Genomic DNA, 20,000 nt, shown 5'->3' with positions numbered 1-20,000 from the left:
GGGAAACTTTACTATAGTAGAGTTACAAAACGGATACTTTTTTCGATTTGTACGGGACACAGCTCTTGAGCAATCAGATATAGCACGTCCACACAGAGAAAGGATGAAGGGGCTTAACCGGCTCCAGTGACCATGAAATAACGTTGTCCCTTTCCTCCCTCCCTCGGAGTGTGCGGAAGTCCTGCGTCTGATTGTTTGAGGGCTTTTGTTTGTCTGGCACATCTGGTGGTCTCGAGTCAATGCCCCGCTTGCCTTTAGATTTATGTCGCCCCTGTATGGAAGCAGCTGTGCACACATACACATTATAGCCGCCACCAAGCGCTGGGACCGCACGGCCCACGCAGAGCGGATTATGAGGGGCCTTGGCCAGGAGAGGGCACCAGACCGTTTGTGCGTGAGAGGCGTCGTGCCGCGTGCCGTGCCTGGTGCCCCTTCTGTTTTTCCACTGCCAGAGTGATTGAAAGGGGCCTTGACAGGCCTGTACTTGACTTGTACAGGGAGCTTTTAAAACAGAGCTAGGGGAAAAGCTCTGTTTTTTTTTTTTTTTTTTTTTTTGCCTTGTTTCTTTTTTTGTGTGTGTGTTGTTGTTCTGTGAGAGTGGCGCAGGCCCTGACTGTCTGCGTCAGCAGCGGAAGAGCAGAGCAGAGGGGAGGGCAGGCAGGGGTCAGGGCGGCCCTGGGACGGTCCACCGCACAGGTGTAGAATCACGAAAGGGGGGTGGGGGGGTGGGGGAGATGTGGGCCCGCCCTGCACAGGGAGGGAGGTCCATTAATCATCAGAGTGAAAGCCAGCTTATCTGCAGCTTGCTGTGAATGTGTGAAACTCTGTGTGTGTGTGTGTGTGTGCGTGTGTTTATGTCTGTGGGTGGTCTGACGGTGGTCCTTGTCTCGGTCAGGCTCTATGTAAACTGGCGGTTCATGAGGGGCATCGAGGCCCAGTTCCTGGCCCTGCAGAAGGGCTTCAACGAGCTCATCCCTCAGCATCTACTCAAGCCATTCGACCACAAGGAGCTGGAGGTAAGGCTAGCATGAAGCCAGAGGATAAACACACTGTATCCGTTCTGTCTGGAATATAGCTCTTGCTCGTAGGCTTTATGACTAATGGCTCTTATTCTGACATCAAATATGTTGGACGCAACTCGTAAATCCCATTAAGTGGTAGATGGGAAGGACATGCCAGATTTCCAGCCCAGAAGTCTCGGGTCGGAGTGCAGCTTCCCAGTGTTGCAACGTCTTAATTTAGCGTTGCAGTGCAGGTGTTGAAATTACAACTCACTTCCTATCGTCGAGGCACTCTGTTGCACAAATGGAAAGCCTTGGCTGAGGTGTCCTAATATGAAATGCTTAGCCAAATTAGTTTTTGCAGATTTCCTATTGGTGCCCTGCAAAGACCATACATATTTATGTTAAGATGACACAAAAAAAGCCTTTTTGTTTAGATCTCTATTGACATCTGTTTTATACACTTCCTTTTATGCTGTGTCACTTTTTTTTATTTCATTTTATTATGTTGGTTATAGTTCTTGGGCATAATGTCTCGATCTGGCTCCAAGCAAATTTCCCCCCTGGGGATAGTAAAATTTCACTCAACTTGAGCTTGGAGTGCTGTATGCTGGATAAAAATTCCATCCTCATTGTTTATCCTGAAATCTGTGTGTGTGTGTGTGTAGCTGATCATCGGCGGCCTGGGAAAGATCGACCTGAGCGACTGGAAGGCGAACACGCGGCTCAAGCACTGCGTGGCCGACAGCAACATCGTGAAGTGGTTCTGGCAGGCGGTGGAGTCGTTCGACGAGGAGCGGAGGGGCAGACTCCTCCAGTTTGTGACTGGCTCCACGCGGGTCCCGCTGCAAGGCTTCAAAGCACTGCAAGGTGGCTAATGCATGGGCCAACTCGGCTCACAGTACACACACACACACACACACAACAAATACAGTAGACTCACTCACACAAGCACACACAGAGACCAATATACAGTATATGGACATGGATATGGATGTACTGTTTACACTCTTCACTAGGGTGTAAATGTATGTCTGTCTCTATATAAAACTTGCTTTTACTTTGTGCACGAGCAATCCAGTAGATACACACGCACCAAAAACACACATAGACTTAAGTCACACACACAAACACACATATGATGAGACTTAAATGTTTGTGAATGCAGAAGTTATCATTTTGAAATACTAAACAACACGAGACCTAGAAGTTTTCTAATGCAGAAAATGCAGCTTAGAAGTCAAGAACAACATGTAGACATGCACACGAGCAGGCACATGCTCACTCGTTATGTTCTTTTCAAAGCCTTGTTAGATGTCTAACGCCTGAACTAGGAAGACATCTTGAACACACACACACACACACACACACACACACACACACACTGCAACAACAAATAACATCACTGTCCAGTCTCTGATGTGCACCTAGAGCCCCATGTAATTGATTACGCTTAGACAAAGATTTGATTTTGTGAGGGATCACCTTCAGACGGACGCCCATGCAGACTCTCGCACACACACACACACACTTGCTCTCACACACACACGTCTACATTTTTCCAGCCTCACACAGACAAGCTATTTATAACCCAGTAAGATCATAGAAAATGAAATTAAAGTGAACTTCAGGCCGCTTCCCAGTGGCTCCCCGGAGTAAGGGCTTTTAGTGCCCTCTTCAGCCACGAAGAGGAGGTTCTGTAGTCGGAAATGCATTTCCTCTCTTCTGCATTGCTTTTATGCAAATGCTCCTCTGCATGCTAACAATATGTCTCTGGAGGGGATTCAGGCAGTGTAGGCATATAGTGATGGAGCAGTATGATAATGTCATACATCAAACCTGAATGGATATCATTTGGAAGGCTCAGAATATTTCCAAAATCTTGCTGTGCAGTGAAACCACTTTTCCACAGATTCCACTTAACTGATTAAAAACGTGTACAGAGATTTGGAGACTTTATCTCAAAACCTAAAATAACAATAGATAGCAATACTCAAATGTATTGATGTTTTCTTGCACCCCTACACACACACACACACACACACACACAGACACACACACAATATTTCTAACAGATGTGTAATTTTTTTAATCTGACTGTTCTTTCACTATCTGCTCATTGAGCCTTGTCTGAAATGTAAACCCTGTCCATACCTCTGCATAATGTGGTGTTGAGTTGTTAACAAGTGGGGGTTGGCTTTCAAAGTCAATTGCTCCCGTATGTTGCATGATTTGTAAGGTGTGGGGGAACAGTGGTGACTAGAATGTATTCTGGTAAGGCTCTACAGGTTCCGCAGGCCCAAGACTTTTCACTATCCACTTGATTGATGCCAACACGGACAACCTGCCTAAAGCCCATACATGGTAAGAGAAGCATCCAGCTGTGTGCTGTGGAGCGTCTTCACCTTAAGCTTACCCTCACCGCTATCATCTGTAATTATAATTTAATGCCCTGCGCTGGGGCAACTTCAGCAGATTATGGTAGTGATGGAGCACGGTGCCACCATAGCTGTAATTCTCCTTAGAATAAAATAAATAATGATTTAAAAAAAAACATCCACTGATAGATTAAATGCTTTTGAAATGCATGCCTCGACAGACTGTAAGGTGTTGTAAGACTTGTGGTGCCGCCATAGCCTGTACCACTGAGAGCTTTTCTAATGATGGTTGTTGTGGAACTGTTGTCTGTATTTCATCGTCTTTCCATTGTCCCTCCCCAGCTTCAACCGCATCGATGTCCCGCCTTACGAGTCGTATGAGAAGCTCTATGAGAAGCTCCTGACTGCCGTAGAAGAGACCTGTGGCTTTGCTGTGGAGTGAACGAACCCTCTCCCTCCAAGTCCTTCCTACCCCCATGTTTCTGCACAGTGACCAGCGGTGACTAACCTACTTAACAGCCACGCTCCTTTAAAACACCCTAAACTCCCCTCTCCCCTCTCCCAACCCGCTAACCCTCCCCCCAAATTCCCCCCAATGCCCCTACGGTGGACAAGACTGGTGCCCCCCCCCCCCCCCCCCCCCTCGGGTGAGCGATACCCCTGGCCAGTGTCACCCGCGGCCTAACAGGAGGGACGCCACGACCAAGGGGCCTGGAACTCAACCGCTCCTGTGGGGCCCAGTTTTAGGAGTATTTATTCTGTTGTGTGATTTTTGGGAGTTAATTTTTTTTTCTTTCCCACATTTTAACATAACAGGTTTCACACCAATGAAAAAAGAACAACAAAAATCCGATCCATGTTTTTGTTATTTTTCATTTCCGTTTCGTTTTTTTGAAAAATGAAAAAAGAAAAAAAGACAAAAAAAAAAAAACACAGATGAAAAAGCTTGTGATGTCTTCGTCACTGAAGCGGTGGATTTGGTAGTCTGATTTTCATTGCAAGTCGGTCGGCAAACTTGTGCTGCTTTTAGCTGCCATGACCAGATACTCGCTGAACCCTGGTCCACATGAAGTAGAGGTCAAGTTTTAGTCAGCATTAGGTTAAGTGTTTTAACACCACAGCCTTGGACAACAAAACAAATCTACCTATTGCAGTTACGTCTTGAAGGAGGAGGCCAAGGCCAGCTCAAAGACTGACTATTTGCTACATAATCACATTCAACACAGAGGTATATGATGTCTACAGGAGCATAGGTTATTATTATTATTATTATTATTATTTTGATTTTATTTTTTTTTGGTTCCTCCTTGTGCATCCTCTTCAGCAGGATGGCATTTTACATTTCTGTGGTATCCATCTCCAATACTGTATTTTATAATCAGTCATTTTACTTTTTAATGGCTTGTTGCAGGATTTTTTTCCCCCTTTGAAATGATTGACAACATAAAAGCCCCTAATAATGGGTCTCGCTTTCTTTTGGACCGGATGATTTGACAGTTACTGCTCCTGTGAACATTGCCTATCAGGTGAAGCACGTCATTGAAACGAAGAGGTGGCAGTCATGTGAAATCAGGAGAGTAGGAAGACGGTTGGCAGCGTTACTCTGCAGAGCGTCTATGATTTCCTGATTTCTCTTGCAGTCACTGAGAAATAACTTCAGTATTTTCTTTTTACACAGAGTATTCCTTCCTTTTTCTCAAAGTCCGTTTATGAATACTCTTTTTTTTTTTCAGTCCCTACTTTTAACCATACTTTAATCACAAAAGATGTCTGTTGTGGTGTGTGAGTATTTTTCTTTTGCATCACTGTCTGATCAATGTATGATGTCCTTAAACATCTCCAACCTCATACAGTCCTGAGTTCCATCGTCATAGCAGTGGAGAGAATGAAATACACCTCATCCAAGTGTCATTAATATCATTTGAGGGACAAATTTTGTTCCTCAGTTATTCCTTTCCTAAGATGTTCATGTTACTGCCATGGTTTTCAAGCATTTACTCTTGTGAAATCTGGTTCGCAAACGGTGTACTCAACTGATTAGGGTTTTTTTTTTTTTTTTTTAATTATTATATTATTATTATTTATGTGTATCTGAATATCACAGATCCACTGTGCGACGAATGAACATATACTTTCCATAACTGCATCTTAAACCACTGTCAGAAGTAACATAAGCTTGGCTGTAGCACTTTTCACCGGCACATACAGTTTTTCCTTTTATATTCCTTTCTGCAGACAGGAATTCTATGTTTGTTTCTGCTCACGTTGTAAAGAAAGGTCTAGGATTTCATCATATAGTGCTTGTCATGCATGGCACCAGGTTGTTTTCCATAAATTTGAGTCACAGAGAAAATATGAATGAGCCAGCTTAATAGTTTTAAGTGTTCTGCAACGACACAACCACTTGACCTTTTTTTCCTTTTTTTTTTTGAAAACTAATTATTTATTACTATGTAATGTCATTTTAAGTATTGCTGCTATTATCAATATTCCCTACCTTTCAGAAAAGGCTGATTACTTGTGAAAGCTGTACACTAATCTACATTGTTTTTTTTATGTATGAATCGAAAAAGTATTTAAAAAGATGCTGCTGATGAGTCACAGTGAGGTCGTTAGGGTTAGAAGACCTTGACCCCCAAGACCTGAATCTGGAGCAGCAATTTAGACTGGACCCCGGAGGTCATTCTCATGTTTATGATAAATGCAATAAAAGCAAAACCAACACAATTATATTAATGGTTCTTTCTTAACCTGTGTTTTATTTTATTTTATTTTAACTCTATGAGATTGATCAGTTGTTTTCAGGTCAGGTATATGAATCATAAGGACTGGGAAATGTCTTTTTTTTTTTTTCTTTTTTTTTTTGAAGTTTTATCCCTTAAATTTACGATATCTAGATGTCCAGTCTTTGAACCTTCAATCAGACTAAATTAAGAAAATATATATATAAAATAGAAACAGGTGTTGTTGAGGCAAGGGTAAGGAGTGTAGAGTAAAGGTGGACTTTGGCTTGCTGATCACAACTCCCATTTCCTCTGAGAAAGCCTTCACCCAGTCATGTGACCATTACATTACAGTGTGTACAATTATTAGGTTCTTTGTTTATTGAATGCAAGAGCAATGTAACTTACTATGTACTAAACATTTCTGAAAAAAAAGTGTAAATAAGATTATATTAAAGAAACTAAATTGAAAATATTTACAATTTTGGTGTCAGTGCCTCTTTCATCTGTCTCTGTCTCTCTCTCTCTCATGAAGATGTCTATCAACCTTCCATGACGCATAGGCTAGACTCAGCAAGTAGCACTACCACCCCCAAGCTACTTCATTTGATTAACTCTTAAAATCTGTGACCTTATACAGTCACATATTGTATCGATTTTTAAGGACGTCAACACGTGAGCAAAAGAATTTGGCTTTGCACAAGAGGGAAAAAGTACAACTCAAATGGCATTTTGAATTAGTTCATATAACCTATTTATTCTTATTTACAAGGCCTATCTTCAAAAGGTGAGCTATGGGGGGACGTGCTCTGGAACCGATATTTCATGGCTAAGGGTTCCAGAGGAGGATGGGGAGAGGGGGCTATGGAAACTAAAGACGTCTGCTCATGTTGATTTTATCATCGTTTTTCTGGTTGGCTCTTGAGGCTACAACTCTTACTGTCTACAAAGAGATGCATGCAGATAGGCATCCGTTCTGAATAATAACAATCAGTTCAGCATTATGTTAGTAGCACCGCCATTCACTCACACGCCTAAACGCATGCAGCTCAAATGTGCTGTAGTTTAAAAATAATAATGCATGCATTGACTGTAAAGCTATGGAACCTCTGGTGGTCATGCATTTTTGTAATTACACAGAGAGATTTAATATGTGTCGCTTTGGGAAAATGTAAACGCATAACGCTGTTAAACACAAAATCTTTCCACACAAAATCCTGCGAAGGCCTTGGAACGTTTAGTGCACTTATTAAATGTGGATCTCTTGTGCATACAATGTGAAGCTATATGGTAACTGATTCATAGCCAGGGAAAGCACTCTTGCCAGGCCTGCCTGTCTATGCTGCTTCCACAAAGGTAGGTCTATTGACAAGCTGGATGCAGAAAACCTTTTGAAAAGTCTGGCTGTGTGACGAAATAGGTCGTTGGCCCGGTCCCAGGGCATGGAATAGGATAGCAGTGGAGTTGGCCAGGGGGTCAAGCGTGTCAGTACTAAGCTATGTGCTCTTTGAAGAAACCGAACCCACCTCTGGAATAGGCCTTCTAGCTGCAACGGCATTCATATTCAAAGCAGTGCGATGTAGCCTAAATGATCATCATTCCTCCCATTCGTAGGCTAATCTATTCCTCCCTTGTGTGTGAGAAGAGTTGCGCCTGGAAAAAAAACACATCCCAGCTGATGTTGGGTGCTTCCTGACGGGTCAGACACCCTGACACGAGTCTGCATTAATTGGTCCTGGCGTTCTCTCGAGCGGAGAGCGTCGCCAGACCTTTGGTTTGGCTTCAGGGCTTGGTGGAGAATCCGAGCTCCCTCTTTCGTCTTCACCGGCTTAATGAAAATGAGATGGTTGAGGTCTCGGTAGTCATTACATTTCGAGGTGGTTTCTTTCCGAAGATCCAAATTAATGCTGACGGGCGTGATAAGGCCAACGTCCTTCTGGTCGGGTCTGTGTCATACTTTCCGATAACCATGCCGATAACTCATTCCCCTCCAGCCGGATCATAGCTCGATCCCCTAACAGGCAGAGCGCTCACACTCAAGGGTGTCTGGACTAGGAGGCGATCGTCCGATTCGACGGGACTCGGGAGGATTATGACCTGAACTCTATATCAACACTGCTGCTTGTTTATTATTGTATTTCATTCAGGTCTTCTACACACATAATAGGAACAACACCAACGACATTCCATAGAGGAATGGAGCCAAATATCCCATCACACCAGCCTCTCCCATCCCATGCAGCAGTAAAATATTAGACTATCAAGAGAAAAAGAGAGAAAGTGTAAGAAAATTGAAGATTAAAAACAACTTCAAAATGCTCAGCATTGTAAACCAACGTTGGAGAGTATAAATCAGGTTTTCTTAAGCTATCAGGAGTTGTTACTGGATCCTGCCCTTATTGAGTGCAGATGTGATGGTGATTTGTTACCCAGTCCATCAGTGTGTTGACTACAGCTCATACTGCTTTAAAGTTTTATCATTTTTTCACACATGCAGCCCAGACTATTTGTTTTTAATGTAGTCTGAAGTCATTTGATCAATTCAGTTCAGTTTGGTCAATTCAGAAATGCTCTTCCAGGATGCTAGCCTATAACGTCCATTTGGGCCAAAGTCATTGACTTGCTGGTAGGCTATGTGAGGGCCATCTTCCACTAAAACAGTAGACTTTGTGTTGTGCACAGTTGGTGAACTCACTGATAAGGGAGGAACAGTTAGCCTAAACGTCCAGATCCGGGATAGTGGTTGAACTTTTTGTCAGAAGAGAGTAATTGATATTAAATTGATCGCATGTGTCTGTTATCCACTGATTATTATAATTATAAAGGCATGATCAAATTCGGAAGGTACACGCAGGTATGGAAATATCCACTCAAATTGAGCCCCTTGTTAGCTGACGTTAATTGTGATTGCACAGTGTGACGTGAGTGACTCACACTGCCCACTGACCATGTTTCATCAGTCGTTTCCCCACCACCTTAAAGAGATCATAAAGGCAGATAAGTTCCCTTCAGCAGTGTTATCAGGATGTGGCAAACAACAAAACAGCATAGCCTATTGTGGGGAAGAGATTTGAGGAGAATGGATTCTGTGTGTACCGCACCACCACTTCAGCTGGTAGACGGCAGCACATGTTGTCCTAGCAATTCTAAATTCATTCCTTTTTAAGTGGTGGAGCATTATGTGTCTGAGGATCAAGCAACACACTACTGATGCTGACATCCCCGGCCAGTTAAATATAAACTCTAACTACAGGGGCAATGTGTGATTCTAATTCAATGAGCTTTTTGGTCAAATTCAATGAAATTGTTGCTAGCAGTCCACAAGCTGTCTACAGGTCTACACTGTGACACTGTGTGTGTGTGTGTGTGTGTGTGTGTGTGTGTGTGTGTGTGTGTGTGTGTGTGTGTGTGTGTCGGGGGTGGGGGGGGGGGTTGTCTGTCTGTGTGTGTGTGTGTGTATATGTCTGTGAGTGTGTATGAGTGTGAGTGTGTGTGTGTGTGTGTGTGTGTGTGCGCGTGTGTGTGCGCGCGAGCATGTGTGTGTCTGTGCTTATCTTTCTCTCTTTCTTTCTTTCTCTCTCTCTCTCTCTCTCTCTCTCTCTCTCTCTTTGCGTGTGTGTGTGTCTGTCAGTGGAAAAAACCCCACCAGGGTCCTTGCTCTGTCCTGGGGCTCTGTGTATGGGAGGCAGACATGGCTGTTCCGACTGAGCCATAAACAAGTCTGCAAAATCAACACGCTAGTTCAGGAGGACAGAAAGGGAGAGTTGTAACTTCATTGGCTGTGGAGTACAAATATCAACAACCTTTTGCCAGAATCAAGACATATTAAAGACATGTACTCTTATCAGGGGATATGAGAATGTGTTTATACAATACATAAATCAGTGTTTTGTTTATTGGTGATTTTGACAAGAAAGTCGCTAGAAAAAACAAAGAGGGCCTGTGAATATATTGTACATTTATTTTGTTTCAGGTATGAAGTAAGTTCTCATCAGATGATAACATAATACCATAATGATTTAGAAGTCTGTTTTGGATCGAAATTCCTGAGACTCCATTCCCATTTTCTCTGGATTTCTCTGATGGTATCTCAGGTTTTGTCTTGTTGATGCAGCTAGAAATATATCTGGAGGTGTATCACAAACAAGCTGCATTCTGCACAGTGCATTGCCTGTGTTAGAGGCGGTTATGTTAGCAACTTGTGGTCTGTTTTACAAGGTACATTTAGTATGAATGTTTAAGGAGACTCAAACATGATCTGATAAGATTTTAGTGGTAAAAGTGAAGGTCAAAGGTCACTGTAACCATGGGAGGTCCATTTTTGTGAATGCTATATCTCAATGATGGAGGTACTATACTATACTGTACGTATGTTTTTATGCACTGGTATTTTTTTGGAATTGAATTTAGTTGCTTATTTTTGGGAATTAGTGTGGCTAGAATGGAGCTGCGTGTGTGTGTGTGTGTGTGTGTGTGTGTGTGTGGGGGGGTGGTATTCAGCAGTGAAGCACAGGCTATGAAACTATTTACATCTGGAGATAGCTTTTCTAGTCAACTGTCATCATGTCTGCTTGTTGTTTGTGTAGCATTAGTGCTCACCAAAATCATAGAACTAATCATTAGATTAGATCAACTAGATTTCCTTCCAAGTATTTGAACAAATATTTTCATTAATGAAAACTAAATTGCATCCATATATCCTTGTGCACTATACACAACTATTTTTCACTAGCTTAAAACCGTCAGACTCAAGCAAGCCTTTCTCAGAATGACTGTCTTGTGTCCTTAACAGGCGCAGACACCACCAATACAATGTGGCATTAAAGTGTAAAGTTTAGCTCATGGGCGGATAGTGGCCTATGCCATTAAGCTTTATTAGTCAATAAACTGTAAATAATAATATATAAGGTAAGGTAATGTTTATTTATATAGCGCATTTCACGTGCACTGAGTGCAACCCAAAGCGCTTTGTGTTGTGCCATTTGATTTTTTGTTTCATATCAATTTCTACCAGTAATTGTATTGTGTAACTCTCGTCTCAATCTGTCCATTTCTTTCAGCAGTCATCATTTGAGGCATACGGCATACCCCTAGATCCCATTGCTTAGCTCCGTTATCAACTTTCTGGTCCTGCAGCTGGAACAAATTCTAGGGGGAACACTGAATAATTTGGGGTTCCCAAATCAAAGCCTCCATGATGTTTACTGCAATAATTTACTCTTAGGCTATTTTAAAACTAGGAAAATGGTCCACTCATTGTTCCCACCCGAATTTTTTTTGTGCTAAATATGTAGCAACTGAGTTGTAGAAATGGTTGCATGAGGTTAGTTAGATTAAAGTCAGTTTTGTTTTTAACAAAGAATGATTGGTCAAAATGTTCTCTACCAACAAATGTGCCGACCTTTAAGGAGATAAAAAACTTGAGTGGCAAAGAACAACAGCAAAACATATGATAAGATCAGAAATATTCCAAACAAAAAAAATGTTTTAGAGACGTAGAGGGAAATCCAATCGCCTTATCAGATGTCTTCTTATTTTCAGATGATACAGATACAAGAGACTAGATTGCCTCATGCATTAGATAATAGACGGAATGGTCCAGGCTTTTTTTCCCAGGGTGGTTTATGCCTTTAAACTGACAGAACCAATGAGAGAGTGACAGAAAGAGTGGGAGAGAGGCATGGGGTGGGAAATGACTCAGCCAGGCCAGATTCAAACCCTCTGGTCCTTGTGGGCACGTGGACCCGAATACGGTATGGGTGCTGTAACCAGTTGTGCCACAGCGCCCCCCCTGGTCCAGGCATTTTATGATATAATGGTCTACCCCGACCAGTCTTGTAGACTTATAGCGATATGTTATACATGTCTATACGGACCTGATGGCCACCCCCACACCAAGTTGCGAACATGGAGACAGGGCTTTCTCTGTCAATGCTCCCACACTGTGGACCAGTCTACCATTCCACATGCACTCTGCCCCATCCCTGCACTTCAAAACATTTCTTTTCACAAGTCCTTTGATCACTAACTCACCCCCCACCTAGGGGTAGGCCTACCATGAATGAGTCCAAGTAGTTGTTATTATTATGGTTACAATTATGGACAAAAGTGCATGGTACTGTGTGTTAAAACTGGGTTGCACCATTTTTACATACAGTACTAGGTTACTGAGAAGTCAGCCCAGCAGAGTAATTGGTCATCTCATCCAACAGTGCTGCACCAAATTAAGATTCCAGGTCATAGTGGTTTGCCAGCCCAGGGAAATATACGAATTGATGGATTTTACTACGTATAAAGATTTCAAAAATGATAATCTTTTAAATCAACCCCCTTTTCTCTACAGCATTGTCTCTCTTCAGCAGAAGCCTGTTCGCTCAACAGTTTGTAAGCTGTTTTATAACCAACTGTAATCACTGTACTTCATGAGCTGTTTAAGGGGATTGGGCTTTTATAAACTATGTTTATCTTCCGCTAGATCAGGAATTCTTTCAGATGATAATTGCTTGCTCTGGCAAGCTAGTTTAGACATTTCTTAAGCCTTGACATCATCATTTGTTTGGATTGGCGAACTCTATTATGGCTTTCCATTTCGTTTTGTTAGACACCCCTTCATCATTTTTGTTGTGTGTTAAATTGAAAAATATGTCTTCCTCTGCATATAAACTAGGCCTCTTCATTGGAGGATGGGTGACAGTAAGTGATTTAGTTCCACTGAACATTTTAAATTTGTTTAAGTATTTTGTTTCTGAGACACTGTACTAGATCCCAGTTTGGCTCCCTCCAGACAGTAAAGCTATGCCCATATGTTACTGTAAATATAAATATGTATTTTTGTCCAAAGATACAGTTATTTGATTTCATGATTAGATGAATGAGAAGCGTATGTTTGTGTGTGTGTGTGTGTGTGTGTGTGTGTGTGTGTGTGTGTGTGTGTGTGTGTGTGTCCAAAGCAGAGCAAATATTGCATGAGCTTTATTGAATGTGGAGTGAGATCATTATTCATTTCAATGCATGTTTCTTTTTAACATTACACACATGATAGTGATTAGGATTTTTAGAAAATGCTTTATTACAAAACATGTTTTTTTTAATCATATTATCAAGGTAGGGTGGACATACAAACCAGCAGAACTTTGAAATAAAATAGACTTCTCTTGTTTTTTCAGGACAGTGCAATATACCCTGATACTCATCTGAAGTCTTAGTCTTATTAGTTGATTAGAGAGAGGGCATTGTCTGTGTTCAGCCAACATGCATTGCATAACAAATAATGAAAGTGAAACATCTCTTTCCAGACCATGAAATAGCAAAGCCGTTTTATATGGCAAATGGACATAAATTGGAGGACATGTTGGCCAAACAAATGCTGGGAATGAAGACAGGTTTATTGGCCACGCAGTTTGACTTTTACACAGGAACTTTATAGACGCACCTCTTACAAGTAGGAATCTTGGGAATAAATTTGATGAAGGATATGGAAAAATTGTGACAGGAGCAGAAATTCCTCTGAGGCATTTTTATGGGACGTTTGTCATTCGGCGTCTCAAAAATTCCTGATTCATTGTTCTTTTATGTCGTTCATCAACTGAATGTATGAGTTTTGAATTGAAATTCGCCCTCAAGATGTTCTGCACCTGTTTTGAGCAACGTGAAGACACGTTACCGCTCTACTGAAGTGCCCGTCTGCATGAGTGGAGGTCCAAAAACTCAACATATATCAGATCCACTCATGGGATCAGTGACAAGATCAAACTATCTGGAGAGCACGAAAGTTTCTCTTTTCACAAAATATATTTCACTATAACAACTGAGATGACCCTCAGAAGCAACAACAAGACTCCCTAAGTGAGTTATAGTGAAAGTGTGACAGGAGCTACAACTACATAATAAACGCTCCTTACATAACAGGTAGACATGTAGCCAAGTTTAAAGTTACTCTGAGTTTAGAGTTCGTCCATTATAGATGACCAGACCTTCAGGGTTTCATAAGAATTAACAACAGCCAGATGCTGCACTCAGCATGAAATCCTGTGAACCCGGGTATGTCTAGTATTGTGGTACAGTAGCTTCGTTCAAGCTTGGAAAATATCAGGTTTCCCTGAAGTGATATTGGGAGAATATATGACTACTTTCTATAACAGACCACACAGGTAACATTTGCTCTCGGGTCAAAATTATAATTTCATATTGAATCATCTTGAAATTATTCTTGGCTTCACAGAGATCACTGCACACAGCACAAATAATCTATACTAAAGGTATTTCCTCTCCAGTGTGTCATCCCCGTGGTAAATGCTCATGTTTGTTTTCAAATCTGAGTAAATGCCAAGAATTGATTGTTATTGCCAGATGGAGCCAGACGTCTTCATTTGTTTTGGAACTTGACATGCTTCATAAAAGATAGTCAAATATCTGTTATGTACAAAAAACTTTCCACTTGTTAATGTGAATTTGAGTCTTTTGGTTATTAAAGGTGCTTGTTTTTTTTGTTTTTTTTAACACACACAGCATATATTTTTCCAGTCATTTTCTTCTGGGAGCTGTCATCTTTGGAACAGGTAATTACATTAAAAGAAATGAGTTTTCAGTGGGAACTGGAAAATTCAACTGGGTGACACAATGGCGAAGATAGAAGGATTTGTAATGGAACTTATCCCTTTGCACTACAATCGCCATAATCTTTGCTGTCAACTGTTTTATGCTGAAAAAGCATGCAAGAAAGTGCAGGAAATCCTTGTCTGATTTTTTTGTCTGAGGTGACAAATTACTTCTGAGCTTTGAGGAGAAGAAATACTCTTGCTACTTATTATTTAACATCATCAGCCTATCTTCAAAACGTTTTTTTAAATATATATATATTGAACTAGCATGAAAGACACTGAGACTGAGACCATTAAAAGTGAATCTCAAGACTAGTCAGTGACATAAGACTGACTGTACAAAGAGACTGCAATGCAGCACTGAGAGAGAGAGATGAGGGTAGTCGTGCTTATCTGTCCCCAACCTCCAGAGACTTTAAGGTTGATGGACTAGGCCTCATGTTTCCAAATGAAGATTTATTTTAATTGGTTATGTTACAAAAATACATAGCACCGGATTGAACGGGCAATTAATTGAGTTAGTCAAAGTGTCATATAATCAAATTGTTTCAGCTCAAGGTCAGGATGGACTTCACAATTTGTTTCTGAGTTTCAAAGCGTCAAATCTACATATGAGAACAATAGCACATTAACATAAATGCAATGAGTCGGATAACAGTGTGACGGATACAATCATTTCACTGTACAGACTAACTTCAGCAAGAATTCATAATGACCATTATACTCAACAATGGGGCTATTTGAAAGCACAGATTCACTGGCTTTTTTTGTCTGGTCTTTATCTCCTTGGACATTCATGGCTTTATAGATTTTCACATAGGCCTATATGTGTACAGTGATATTGGAAGGAAACCTCATCCATTTTTTAATTTCAGGCTTTGCTATCAAGACACACTCCTAAATGGATGAGCTCTCTGTTGGTTATTTGATGGTATCTTTGACTCAGAGAGACCCAAATATTTTGTGTGCCTACTGTAGTACCCACGCATGGGTCTGGAGTTCTGTGTCACCTTTCATAAATTCTTGGTGCCTCTAAAAAGCTTGAAAGCTCTGGAAAGCTTGAAAATAGCTGTTTGAATTATTAATTTGTTCTGCTCTATTGTTGCCTGACCTTTGCTTGTCATAGGAGCATAGGAGAAGAAATGTTACCATTAGATGGTAAAAGTCAAAAAGAATGAGGCAAGTTTGAGGGAAAACTTCATGCATAGGAAATGATCTTTGAAATTTGTCATCAAAACAAATCCTTTTTGCTTTTAAGACAATACTGTTAGGTAATCTGAACTGAGTACAGAAATCCCTTCTTAAACAGTAATGGTACCTTCATCCATTTTCCTTTGGCTAGATTTATCTTCATATTCTATACACTTCTCAGTGATTAATTTTTAACTCTCTCTGAATTAAACATTACTATAGGAATCACATGGCTTCTCTGTTAAACTCCTTATCAGTAAAAAACATTCCAAATGAATATTTTACTTGATATTGTTTAAGTAGCCTAGTGTACAGATAATCATTTCTGAAAAAAAAAAATCAGATAATGTAAAGAAGGTTGGGGGGGTATAAAGAGGGGGGGGGGGGGCACCAAACAAATACAACATTCAAATAATAAAAAGAAAATAGATTCAGTTATATAATTGAACTTGACGTACGCCTTTAATGAAAATTGTACATCATATGATAAAAAAAACAATATTACAAAAACAGAACCCTAAACCTAAGTTTTACAGTTCATGCCTTAAAAGTACTGGCTCAAGCTAATCTAAAAGGGCAAGAGAGCCTGTTTAAGAATTTAAAGGCCCCGACTGGAAATTCATGGTATGGACTTCTCAAAGAAGGCGCTGGAACCTTTCCCAGACCAGGGGCACCTGGGGGCCAGAGGGGAGAGGGGAGGGTTAAGAGCTCACTAATGTAATCACGATCCAGACCATGCAAAGCCATGAATATTATTAAAACGATTTTTTAAATCAGCTCTAACAACACTAACTCTGTAGCTGGAGTAAAAAAAAAAAAAAGAGGTCTCTGTTGAGGCAATATGCACAATACATTTGGTTCTCATCAGAAAACAGGCTATGGAGTTCCACAGAATTTAGCGTCGAGGCAACTGCTTGGCGGCTCAAACAGGAAAACAAGCTGTTACAGTAGTTGAGTCGGGAGGATATAAAAGCACGAACAACTCTCTCTCTCTCTCTCTCTGTGTGTACCTCGAACGATAAGATAAGACTGATCTAATTTAGTGATATTCCTTTGCAGATAAACCACACAGGTGGCAGGTAATCTGTCACTTTGAGGAGGGCTTATTTAAAAACCATAGCGCTCCTTTCCGACCAGCAGCCCTGCGTAGACGCTATTCACCTCCACACCTCTCCAACTGAGCTCCTGCCAGTTGAAATGCACTGCGGATTAGAATAAAGCTCGGGTCCCTCTTTGGTTGGTGACATTTTAATGAGACACAGACCGCAAAAGGGCACAGAGTAACCAGCCTCAATATCTTATTACTACACACACTTCTTCTTTTAAGTCCACGATATCCCTGTCAGCAATCTTCAAAGTAGGGGGAAAGTTTGAAACCCTCCCTCTCTGTTAGGTTTTCCCTTGGTTATTATTCCCCCCACATTGTCACGGAGATGCCGCAATGCATTCTGCAAAGGATGTGTGGTCCCCAGGTTTTTGCGGTGTGAGCTTATACAGAGAGATGTCATATTTATAGGGATTTGGGTGAGAGCTTTATAGAACTACTGCATAGACTAGCCAGCGCCACCAATATAATAGGCATCATATATTGGGCAATGTAGAGTGCAGGAACTTCAAAGGCTCTGTTGTGCTTCTGGGTAAAACCAAATTCCAGTCCAAATTGGCATGCAGCACTAAATTTGTCCTGGTTTTGAGGACAATCCTACAGTCCCTGACAGTCCGTCAAGCCTAGATTCAATGACAGCTCCTCTGAAGGCAGAGAACCATTCATCTGACAAATATTCTCGGGTTACTTCAGAATATCACTCTTCAGGATATAATCACTTGTCAATCTCACAGGATAACAGTAGTTCTGCAGCAAGATGAACAATAGAGAAACTCAAACTAATACAGTTAAGACCGGACATGAGACTTAACCATTATGAATCAAGTTGATTTATTGGCCTAATTGTGTGTCCAAAGTCTGTAATAAAACAAACAATTTTGCAAACAGGAAGTTGATGCATCCTTCCTATTATGTTTGGCAGTCTTATTAAAATATCTTTTTCAGCAGAGTTGTGTACTGTTCATACTGGCATTCCTAAAACATTAACTCAGGAATTTAATTTCCGCATTAGAATATTGCCATCTTAATAAACCCCATGCATGTCCAAGTTTAACCATTGGAAAATATATATTAATTGGTCTGGGAAAATAATGTTTATTGGTTATATGGGAAATGTGTTCATGTGGAATTATGATGCATGGAAAGTCTTAGGCTACACTTAACATTAGGGTTTTAAATGGTACAGCTACCACAAAGCACAAATGTACTTTTGACATTGAAACAGTGCTAACTGCCATGGTCAGATACAATGGTCAATTACCATCACCTTGAATCACATGCAGAAAACTCTAATTTCTCTGTGCTGCTAGAGCCTAATTTGCACATTACCTGAATATTAAAACAGCTATGTTGGAAGTACCTCATCTTTCAAATTGATTTCAATTTGTTAGGTTGGTCTCTGGTTTAATGTGTGTAAGTGAGGGAGCACTCACAGGAGTTACCCTGTGAGGCTGCATAGAAATAAACATATAAAACATCTTTTGTCACCATGCCAATGCAAAGAAGGACATCAAAGGTGAATGTGAACCACAGCTTTGGACGTTATGGCAACAGTGGAGAAATCAATAAAGGCAGAGACAGAGAATAGGACTTCTGTTACTCCTGAGACAGGGCAACACAGTGTAAACAACTCAGTTATAACTTGAGAGTACATATCATTTCTAAACAAGGACTGGGTCCAGATGCCTCGACCGTACGCTGGGAGATATTTGATGCCTGGAAATGTATTCTGCCAGTGGTTTTTGGCCTTTAGCCATTGTAGTGCCTTGGGTTCAGTCTCTTGCATCATCTTGATGCAGTCAAAATTGAAGAATACAATAACTCTTATTGCTTTGTGTCTTTTATCTCATAATAATACTATCACAGACAAACCCGCCCCCGTAGCACTTTAGACTTGCACAGAGGGCAGAGTTATAGTCTTTGAAGGCCACATCAAAACATATCCGGATTATCCTCTGTGTCTTACTGTGCTCAAGCTAGTGTCGCTCTGATCTCAGATGACTTGCTTGAATAAACCGACTCAAACATCACACCTCAACGTATTGTCAGTGACGCTCAAACGAGTGGAAGAAACTAAATGCAGCCTTTTTCAATTGATTGACTTCTCTGTCATTTTTCCTTTGCCTCATCTCCGTCTGATTCCTCCGAATGGAAGAAATGTAGTCACCTAATAATGGCTTTCTTCGTTCTATGAGATTCAACGGCTCCTCCGCAGGCATAACTGACCTTCCGCGGCTGCTATTTTCTGTAAAACGTCAGCGCTGGAACTGTGAGGCATATTCAGGCCATTCTTTTTGGCGCGTGCTTGGGCACTTCAGGTGTGCACTATTAGGTCTCCATGGAGACATATCTGCAGGGATTCTGTTTGCATGCGGTACGGATTCTCAGAATTAGATCAAATTTGGTGAGGGAGGAAGCACTTAGCACTGATAGAGCCCTGATGAACAGTAATGGACAGGTGCCTATTAAAAGCCTTGACTCACCACCTGTTTAACAACCTGTCTGATATACCATAAGTTACATTCATTGAAATCATTTGTGCATTTTGTTTTTGGCATGATGGTTTGGATCATTCTCAGTTACTATATGCCTAGGTCTTTATAGTCATGGTACAGACCTACAGGGATACAAAATAAGTAACACAATGACACAAATATTAATGCTGAAATTAGAGTTCAAAAACAAAAATGAATGCTAATATTACTCTCTGAAAACATTGGTGTGCAGAGGGTTAGGGAATAATGGAGAACCTTCACATCTTTCTATTCACTTGTTCACATCATATTCTACTACGGACTATCCAGTTTGGATGCACTGAACACCTTTTGTAGATCACTCTGCGGACCTCAAAGATGTGTCTTTTTTCTAGCTCTCTCCCACCACTTGGAGAAGTGTGTGTAGTTTGTTTACCAAAAGCTTGGGTGGGTTTGGTAAAATTGCTTTCCCATGTTGCCTGTCATTGATTTATTCCAGTGGCTGCTTCTCTTGATTCGCCTCTAGGT

General features: G+C 41.0%; 1 protein-coding gene across 9 annotated transcripts in view; it reads left to right on the top strand.

Moving 5' to 3' along the window:
• Positions 1-6,571, top strand: part of smurf1 (SMAD specific E3 ubiquitin protein ligase 1) — a 37,031-nt gene extending 30,460 nt beyond the window's left edge. For 6 of the 9 annotated variants that reach the window (XM_062531389.1, XM_062531388.1, XM_062531386.1 and 3 more), the window contains exons 15-18: positions 896-1,016; positions 1,670-1,871; positions 3,281-3,365; positions 3,722-6,571. In XM_062531389.1, coding sequence (XP_062387373.1) covers positions 896-1,016; positions 1,670-1,871; positions 3,281-3,365; positions 3,722-3,821 — 508 coding nt within the window. In that variant the 3' untranslated portion in view covers positions 3,822-6,571. The remainder of the gene's footprint in view (positions 1-895; positions 1,017-1,669; positions 1,872-3,280; positions 3,366-3,721) is intronic. The other 3 variants (XM_062531390.1, XM_062531385.1, XM_062531384.1) reach the window with 1 other exon arrangement.
• The last annotated feature ends 13,429 nt before the right edge of the window (positions 6,572-20,000 follow it).

The sequence above is a fragment of the Sardina pilchardus genome, chromosome 3 (genome assembly GCF_963854185.1).
Source record: "Sardina pilchardus chromosome 3, fSarPil1.1, whole genome shotgun sequence".
In the NCBI taxonomy this organism is placed as follows: Eukaryota; Metazoa; Chordata; class Actinopteri; order Clupeiformes; family Clupeidae; genus Sardina; species Sardina pilchardus.
The sequence above is the reverse complement of the archived record's forward strand: the minus strand, read 5'-3'. Positions and strand labels throughout refer to the sequence as shown.